At 41.5% G+C, this 10078-nt stretch overlaps 1 protein-coding gene across 1 annotated transcript; it reads right to left on the reverse strand.

Annotated features, from left to right (window-relative positions):
• Nucleotides 1–9600: 9600 nt before the first annotated feature.
• Nucleotides 9601–9858, reverse strand: LOC122745717 (small integral membrane protein 29-like). The gene has a single exon (XM_043991135.1). The coding sequence runs from the start codon at nt 9856–9858 to the stop codon at nt 9601–9603; it is 258 nt and encodes an 85-aa protein (XP_043847070.1).
• Nucleotides 9859–10078: the final 220 nt, after the last annotated feature.

Genomic DNA, 10078 nt, shown 5'->3' on the forward strand with positions numbered 1-10078 from the left:
CAAAAACAAAACAGCACCCACACACCCACATCCTTACATTTAGAAAGATATACATCAATAGACACAAATATAAACTCGAGTAAAAGCAATCAACTTCACAAGCATAAAATTGGGGAAGGCAATAAGCATTTATGTAGTGCCTACTACATCCCAGGCATTGTGCTAAATACTTTATAAATGTTATCCTATTTGTAGGGAAGGAGTAGTTAGATGGTAGTTTTTTCTGAAAAAATATCTGAAATTTTAATGGATTGTAAACTCAATATGAGTCAGTAATGTGATGCAGCCGTCAAAAAAGCTAATTTGATTTTGGGCTGCATTAAGGGACATAACTTCCAAAATATCAATGTGATCATCCAGTGTACCCACCCCTCATCAGACCTTATATGGAATATTATGGTCAGTTCTGGGAACTACAATTTACAGAGGACGTTGATAAGCTAAAATGTGTCTGGAGGGCAAGCAGGATGTTGAAAGGCCATAAGTACAACATGTCACATGAGGATTGGTTGAAGGAACAGGGGATGTTGAGCCTAGAAAAGAGAAGACAGTGAGGACATGTTAGTTAGGGGTGCCATAAAGAGAAAGGATTATTCTGTTTGGTCCCAGAGAGCAAGACCAAGAAGTTGAAAGGGGAAAATTCAGGCTAATGGCAGGAAAAATTTCCTAACAGTTAAAACTGTCCAAAGAGTGGAATGGCCTTTCTCAAAATACTTTGGGTTTTCCTTCCTTAAATGTCTTTAAGCAGATGCTGGATCACCACTTGTCAAGTATGGTATAGCAGGATTTCTTTTGGTTTCTGGGTTGGTGTAGAGAACCACTGAATTCCTTTCCAACTCTCAAAATTTGTGATTCTACCATATTTCCTGGACATCTCTATTTCATATGCTTTTGAGAACTATAGTCTTTTCTCTATGCCTACCTCATGGGTTAGTTATTCACATGTATACATTTTTTAATTAAATTTTGTTTTAAAAAATCAGCAAATATCTGTCTTCTTTCCCTTTTACTTACCTTCTCCCAACTGAGAAAGAAAAAACAAGACCCCTCTTAGAAGCATGCAAAGTTAAGCAAAACAAATTTCCAATAGATATACATATATAATACACATATTCATACAAATAGAAACATACATATAAATCTGCACTATGAATTCTTCACCTCTCTGTCAGGAGATGGGTAGCCTGTGTCATAGTACTCTGGAATTGTGGTTGGTTATTATAATGCTCAGAATTCCCAAGTCTTTCAAAGTTATCTGACCTTACAATATTCATAGATATACTTTTATCCTCACCCTCTACCCCCAGAAGTGATGCAAAGGAGAGCTATAACTCTTCCTGCCCCTAACCCTAATGGCTGCTGAGAACTGTGTTTATCTTCTGCCCATTTCTGGATTATAATATTCCTTCTTAAATGATAAAATAAACTCTACTATGTAAATGTAGCATGAGAGATGAGTCTACACATAGCAAGTTGAGCCTATGTAAAGACAAAATAGAGCTAAATTATACAAATTTGTAGGTGCAGGGAGAGCTCTTAGCTATTGAACAGGTGCACTAAACAGCACCACAAATGTCTCAGTGCTGTTAGGAATTGCAATATAAATGCTTCAGGCTAAAAAGGCAGGAAAAATATTCAGCACCTGGATAATAGATAAAAGCAGCACCAGCAGTTTTAATGCTAACATTTTTCAGCACTGTGAGTGAAGCTTTTTCTTTATGCATTTGTGTCTGTTTCATTACCTTCTCTGTCTAATCTAAGGGACAATTGTGTAGATTTGTATGGTGTCTCTCTCTTGTGAGTATCCAAAATGGGTTCCTTCCGCCCCCACCCATTACCTTCCAATGAAGAAGAACCACATTGTCTCTTTAAAAGCAAAAGGAATTTCATCTCCCCATTTCTAACAACTGGAGTCATTGTAGACATTTACATATACATAAAAAGAAATAAGTTCATAGTCACAAACAATGATAGTAAGTGATGGAGAAAATTATTCATCTGGATCAAGGGCTGCTTTGGTATCGGGGAGATGCTATAGCCAATAAGGGACTTATGGAACTTTTTATCTGTAACATCTTGTTATAATAATCAACTTTATTAAAGCTAGGGAGCAATATAAGGGTCCCTAAGACCCACATGGTTCTTTCCTTTTCTGCTTTAGGGGATTTACTTTAGGTAAAATCACAGTTACTTCAAAACTCCAATTAGGAAAATTTCTAATATTTATGCAGGCTCTGTCTAACTTTACATTTATATCTATCTCTGGTTAACCTTTGAGGTGATTGAGGTGAAATTCAGTTTAGTGGAAATGTTTGGGAAACAGGACAGCAGTTTATATTATAGTATCTATGGAGAGACAGAGAATTTGAGGAAGGGGCAGACTTATTTCTAGAGATTTTCTCCAGCCTGGGTCTTTTGCTTTGTCCACAGCTTATTCCTACCTTTTTCCTCAGAGGTGTGCTGGGATGCTATTCCTCAGAATCTTTATCCAGTTCTGAGATAGCTTTTTCCTCTTAAGTCAATTCCTTAAAGCCAAGTCTCTCACACAGTGGCTTTTATTGATTAAAGGAGCTATTCACACTCAGCTTTGATTGATTGAATAAAGTAATATTACTACCTAACAAAGGTAATTATTTAAGTAATTTAAAATGGAGTAATCAATGTAGCCCAGTCTTACATACTTTGGTAACCCTTTTCTGTACTCAGAAGTGAGGAAGGACAGAAAGTAGATAGTCAGGGATATAACAGAAGACAAAGATAGAGAAAGGGAAGAGGAATGTGTCAAGTGAATGTGCATGATTTACCTATCCATTTCACCATCACCTGCTTCAGTAGACACTGGGTGGGAGTGAAGGGGAAGGAGGAGAGTGGCTCCTTAACTTTCAGTCATCATTGTCTACAGCAAATCTTCTTAAACTGTGGATCTTGACTCCATATGGGGTCCTGTAACTAAATGTGCAGTTTGTGAAAATTTTGGCAACAGTAAAAGGTTATGTATACTTATTTTGTATCCCTATATACTCAGGTTCATGTAAAATTTTCTCAGGTTAAAAGGGGGTCACAAATGGAAAAAGTTTAAGAAGCCCTGGTTTATAGCAACAAACTGTGAGTTTGAGTGTAGGAGTCTCAGGGTGGCGTGAAAGGCATACCATGCCAGGGTGAACCTCTCTAATACCCTCAATGCAGCCCTTCTTCATGCATGGATCAGCAAGATGAATTTTTGCTTATTCTTTCCCAGAATCTTATTTCAACATTGCCACTCTCACAACTTCATGGTAAATGTTGTCCATCAAATGAGTCCCTGGCTTCCTGAGTCTCAGTGGCAATGCTCTCTGCCTGGCTGGCTGAGAAGCAAAAGGTTCTCTGTCCAGGGGGGTTCTTGGGAATTATAGACCTTCTTTTACCTTTGACCTAGGACTACCCCTCCTACTACAGTTACTGGGAGCTACAATCCTGAACTGACCATATCCCTACTTGAAATGTTGAAGGAAGGGAATCTTTAAGTCCTGGTTATTTCCTTGCCTAGGAAATCTTTGAGCTCTATTTCAATCTCAGGAATAGATGAGTTATAGTCTTGTCTCTGTTCCTACCAGATATGTGTGTGTGTGTGTGTGTGTGTGAGAGAGAGAGAGAGAGAGAGACAGAGACAGAGACAGAGACAGAGACAGAGACAGAGACAGAGAGACAGAGAGACAGAGAGACAGAGAGAGATGGAGAGAGACGGAGAGAAATAAGCATTTATATAGCACCTATTTATGTGCCAGGCATTGTGTTAAGCTCTTTACAAATATTGTCTCATTTGATCCTTACAACAAACCTGGGAGGTAGGGACTATTATTACCCTCATTTTATAACGAAGGCAAACAGATGTTAAGTGACTTGCCCAGGGTTACATGGTGTCTGATGATGGATTTTAACTCAAGTCTTCTTGACTCCAGGCCCAATACTCTACTGTGCCACCTAGCTGCTATGGGGACAAGGAAGCTATAGTCCCAGCTCTATAGAAGCCCTGAGAGATACTGGCTTAGTCCAAACTCTGTTCTCACTCTCTGCCCTTGGTCCTGGTTGACATTTTGGTCCTGGTTGACATTTAAGTACTAATTCTATGCCTCTGCCTAGTCTATGTTGGGGACTGCCCAAGAGCTCCTGGGAACTCTGGTCCTGGCTGACTAGATCTAGTCACACTAGTCCAGATCTGACTAGAAGATAGAGGTCTTCTCCCTAGAATTCTAGAGTTCTGGTTCTTTATGTGTATCCTAGGGCTCCTGGAAGTTGTGGTCATCTATTCCAACCTCAGGTGATACTAGGAGCTGGAGACCTTTTATTGAACTTTGCCCCATTTCATGGTGGGAGCTTTTAAAACCAGGAGTCATGCCAATATTCCTGTGTGGGAGCCAATAAGAGTATAATGGGGGCTTGCCTTGTGTAAGGGGCTTGCCTTTGGAACATGCTCAGATTGCCTAACATGGAGGTATCCTGAGGGGCTCATTCTCCACATGCCTTCATTAAAGAAATAACTTTGCCAAAAAGCAAGCTAGAAGCTATAGTTCTGGGTTTATCCCATTGTCTCTGCCCCAAGGCCTACTGGGACTCACAGTTCTGACTCAGTTCTGGCTCTCTGTAAATGTTAGCCTATTTTGTACTGTAATCCTGGCTTCACCTCTGCCTGTGGGCAGATATAAATAGAATTCATGGCTCTATGCCTACCTAGAATCTATTGAGATACATTCCTGCCTTTGTCTTCCCTTTTGGGGTGTATAGGGCATAGGGAGAGAGACTGGACATAGAATTCAGACATGAAGAAACTCCCTCTATCAGTGCAGGTGGATATCATTTCTTCAAGTTATAGTTTTGGAGAATTACCAGAATACTAAGAGGTTATGAGTTGCCCAGGGTCACACATCCAGTATGTGTGAGAAGAGAAACTTGAACCAATCTTCTAGGTGGCTCTTTCTTTTTCTTTTTCTTTTCTTTTTTTTGTGGGGCAATGAGTGTTAAGTGACTTGCCCAGGGTCACACAGCTAGTGTCAAGTCTGAGGTTAGATTTGAACTCAGGTCCTCCTGAATCCAGGGCTGGTGTTTTATCCACTGCACCCCCTAGCTGCTCCTAGGTGGCTCTTTCTAACCACTGTTCCACTTGTCTCTGACTTTAGTGATGATAGTAATTTGTAACTTTGTCTCAGTCTGTGCTCTTGGGACTGCTGAAAACTCTAATTGTGCCTGTATACTTATCCAGGTGCTACCAAGAGGTACATTTTAGTTCTCCCTCTATCCCAGCAGATGATAGGACTTTTGTTCCAGGGTACTTGTTTCAGTGACTGCCACTTCTGGTTCTGTGCCTGCTTTGAGGTATGTAGTCCTTGCTTTATCCTGTAGTCCTAAGCAGGGATGGCTTTTAACTGTTATCCTGGATCTATCTCTGCCCAGATAACTGCATTAAGTTGTAGTCCATTTTCTAACCCTTCTCTCACCAGTAGCTTCTGGGGGCTAGCTTGTCTCTATCCCTATTCTGGAGATTACAGGGTGTCTCTATGGCTGACTAAGAGGTGCTGCTGGCCACAATTCTGGCTCTATTCCCAAATTAGGAACTGTTAGGATCTAAAGTCCTGGATCTGTCCCCACCCAAGGGCTGTTTTGAGATGTAGTTCTTTCTTTGTTCAGAACTTTGTGGCACCTAGGAGCTCTATAGCTAATGCCAATCCTACTTTTCAAGCACTACTTGGAGTGTTAGTCTTAATAAAGGCACTTGCTGGCATAAGGAGACTGAATGGGCAGGCATGAACTCCTTCTGTATTGCATTCCCCCAAAGACGACTTTAGGGGTAGAAAGCTTCACTCCCAGGAGGAGGGCATTTGAACCGCTTATCCAAGAGTCTTGGGCTTCCATTATAAACTTGTATGAGAAGAGAGGTGAGGTGTAAGAAGTGCAAAGGCTGAAGGAAAAAGAGAAAAAAAGGAAGGAGAAAGGAAATAGCCACAGAGCATTCCCTATGCCAATACCTTTATCCTTCTACAGTTTGAAAGCATCGAGACTTTCCCATTTCCTGCGAATGGAAGACTTTGGTCTTGACTATCCCTCGAGACCTCATTGCTTTTGTCCAGAATCTGGAAGGCTCACAAGTATAGTAGGGAAAACCCATGGTAACTCAGATGATGAAATTGAATCTGGGCCATTCACTGCATCAATTTGAATAAAAGCTATTTCTTTGAGTTCTATATTTAGTGGATGACCTTTCATAGAATTTTTTTCTCAATTACATGTAAACAAAAATTTTTACATTTAAGTTTTTATTTTATTTTTCTCAATTGGATGTAAACAAGCCTTTTAACATTAATTTTAAAATGTTGAGTTCCAAATTCCCTCCTTCTCTCCCTTCCCCCTTTCTTGAGAAAGCAAGCAATTTGGTGTAGATTATACTTGTGCAGTCATGCAAAACACTTCCAAATTAGCTATGCTACAAAAACAAAAACACACACAGACCAAAAAATAACAACAACCAAGAATAATTAAGAAAGTAAAAAAAGTATGCTTCAGTCTTCATTGATACACTATTAGATTTTTTTTTTCCTCTGGAGGTAGATAGCATTTTTCATTATAAGTCCTTTGTAATTGTTTTAGATCACTGTATTACTGAGAATAGTAAATCATTCACAGTTGATCATGGTCCAATATTGCTGTTACTATGTACAATGGTCCTCATTTCACTTTGCATTAGTTCATATAAATCTTCCCAGGTTTTTCTGAAATCCACCTGCTCATCATTTCTTATAGCACAATAGTATTCTATTATATTCATATACCACAGTTTGCTCAGGCATTCCCCAATCAATGGACATCCCCTCAAATTCCAATTCTCTGCCACCACGAAAAGATCTGTTGTAAATTTTTTTCTACATATAGGTCCTTTTCTAAAGGGATATTCTTTATAGCCAGCTAGAGATGAGGGAGTTCTTCTAGTCCTCCAAGTTTTTATACATATTGGGATGGTGGTGTGGCAGTTCCAGAGATGACTACTCAGCTTTCTCCTTTTACATATGGTATGTACAAGAAGAATCCTATCTCTGGGGCCTGTTAAGGATAATCCCACACATCTGGTGAGTTTCAGGGTTATGACTGGTCAGTCAACAATCATTTAAGTGCTTACGATGTGTCAGTCACTATGCTAAGCACCGGGAATACAAATATAATAAAAAAGAAAGACAGTTTCAGCCTTCAAGGTGCTTACATTCCTCAAGGAACTTATGAGTAAAGACAACCCTACAAGAAAGTTGAAAAGGAGTTAGGGGCTATGGTTAGGAAGTCTGGAGAGTGGCCTGATAACATATGAAGAATAACATAGAAGAGATGGCTGGCCTGGGGACCCTTTCTAAATGGGAGGTTCATCCTATTAGAGGGAGCAATCCAATCTGAAAGAAGGGGCAAAATGATAGAGGATACTTCTAAGGTATGAATTCCAGGTCTGGAGGGATCTCCCAGGATGAAGAAGTTTCTGGGACATGGGAGAGAAGTCCAGAATGTAGCTTGATGAGGAAACAAAGTGTTATCTGTTACCCCTGCCTCCAGAAATGTATTTTGGTATCTTTGAACATAATCATTGGTCGATGGGGCAAAGAAGGTATTAGAATAACCGGTAGAAGGTGATGAACTAGGGTGGTGGCTATAGAACTAAGAGAACAGATGTGAGAGACTTTACAGAGGTAGAAAAAACATGATTTGGAATGTGTTTGGATATGTGGGATGGGTGAGAGTGAAGAGTTGATGATACCAAGGTTGTGATGCTGGTTGACTGGAAGGATGTGATGCTTTTGACAGAAATATGTTTAGATATATTCTCTTCATGCTTCTTCTCCTACCTAGAAGTTTTCATGCCAAGTTCAAAAACATCTAGTAAGTGCGGGCACAGAGCCATTCAGCCATTTTTGGAGTCTTGTGTTTCTATGGCAACTCTTGCTGGGCAATAGCCCAGGAACCAAAGGGTTACACCTGTATTTCTATTTTAGGTAAATTGTCACTTTTAGCACTGCTGTGATATATATATATAGCCACAGAGCATTCCCTATGCCAATACCTTTATCCTTCTACAGTTTGAAAGCATCGAGACTTTCCCATTTCCTGCGAATGGAAGACTTTGGTCTTGACTATCCCTCGAGACCTCATTGCTTTTGTCCAGAATTCAACTTAAGTGAATTCAACTCTTTGGAGGCATAAATATACATGGTGATAAAGGGGTGTTACACTAATATCTATATTAATCCCCATTGAATTATCTAGGGAGTATTTGGATGATGCTCTGCCTTGAGGCTTGACTGGAATCATAGTCCTTATTCTATTGGGGGTTAAGTGACTTGCTCTGGGTCACACAGCTAGTTAAATGTCAAGTGTCTGAGTCCAGATTTGAACTCAGGTCCTCCTGAATCCAGGGCCAGTGCTTTATCCACTGCGCCACCTAGCTGCCCCTCTGAGGTGAGATTTGAACTCAAGTCCTTTTGAACCCAGAGCCAGCGCTATAACTATTGCATCACCTAGCTGTGTAAAATAAGCAGTGGAAGGAAATGGTAAAAGCACTTCAGTATCTTTGCCCAGAATACCCCAAATGGGGATTATGAAGAGTCAGAAACAACTCAGCAATATCAACAGTGTCCTTACTATGGGGGCTGTTTGAAGGTATTATCTCTTCTCTTTCCCAGAACAAGTGACTACTGAAAACTGTAGTCTTGGCTTTATCCCTGCCTCAAATTTGCCAGGAGTTATATATAGTCCTAAATCTATTCCAAGCCACTGTAGTTGAGGTGTCTGTCTCCATCTTGAGGACTGACTGAGAGTTGCATTATTGGTCAAACAATCAATAGATAGGTATTTATTAAGTGCCTCCTATGTGCCAGGCACTATGCTGGGCTCTGGAAACACAAGTACAAAAAATAAAACAATCCCTATTCTCAATGAACGTATGTTGTGTCGGGGACACAAGTGTATGTACAAATCCTCACCCGCCCCCCCCCTTCCCTGCCCCGTCTTTACTGGGTGCTCTAGCCCTGATTTTGTTTGTTTTTATTTTGTTTTGTTTTTTTCCCATCCACAAAACATTTTATTTACAAAATAGATACTGTGTAATATAAACAAAGCCATCCCTAGAGACAGGATTCCACTATGAATCCCTCCCTAGGAAGCCATGACCCAGCACCTGACAGCAGCAAGGGCAAGGTTGAGCATGCTGGGACATCTCTGGGGAAGGGAGGAGTCCAACAGGGCCAGGTGATTCCTACCCCTCCCCTCCAGTTTTAGGGTTTGCTAAAATGCTTCAGGCAAGTCTGCCTGGAGGAAGGAAAAGCTAGGCAGAGATGAGGATTCTTGTCAAAGGACAGCCCTCCTAGCCCCCAGGTCAAGTAAGGAAGGGACTATTGTGCGTCCTATTGCTACAGGGCAAGGCTGAGGAGGGAGGCTCTCCAGTGGGATATAGCAGAAATGAGCAGTTCTGGACTCTTGTAACAGGTGAGAAGGTCTCCCCTTTGGTGGTGGTGGTTGGGGGGGGGGGGGTTCTGCTTCCCTCATTTATGTCTTCACATCCAGCAGGGGCATCTGTTTATGTTGGTAGCTACTGTGTCAACCATGGACCACCTTGGGATCCCCCACCTCACATAGCAACTCCTGCTCAGCTTCATGCAATTCTTCAGCTGGGTCATAACTGTACATGGGCAGCAGATGGTGCCGGAGCCTGTCCACCCGTTTCTTCTTCTGGATGTACATCATCACAGCCACCACCACCCCTACTACGGTGATGAGGAAGAAGGGGCCAAGCATGTAGCCCACCATGGAGTCACTGGCAGCCTTTGGGGCACTGGGTGCTGTTGTGTTACTCATCACATCAGCAGCCAGGGCAGGGGCAGAAACAGCAAAGAGGAGCTGCCAGCATGGGGCACTTCAGGAGGGACACCTTCACTGGGGTCCCTTGGGTCAGGGGCACAAAAGTTCTCCATTTCACTCAGTGGGATTCAAACCTGGAACCCATCCAGAAGGTTGACCTTGACCTTGCTCTTCCCCTCCCCAGGCCTCAGGACACTCCCGCCCCAGTTTACACAGC

Source organism: Dromiciops gliroides, chromosome 3 (genome assembly GCF_019393635.1).
Source record: "Dromiciops gliroides isolate mDroGli1 chromosome 3, mDroGli1.pri, whole genome shotgun sequence".
Taxonomy (NCBI): domain Eukaryota; kingdom Metazoa; phylum Chordata; class Mammalia; order Microbiotheria; family Microbiotheriidae; genus Dromiciops; species Dromiciops gliroides.

Coding starts and splice junctions, on each gene's coding strand:
- LOC122745717 (XM_043991135.1), bottom strand. CDS start 9,858: ATGAGTAACACAACAGCACCCAGTGCCCCAAAGGCTGCCAGTGACTCC.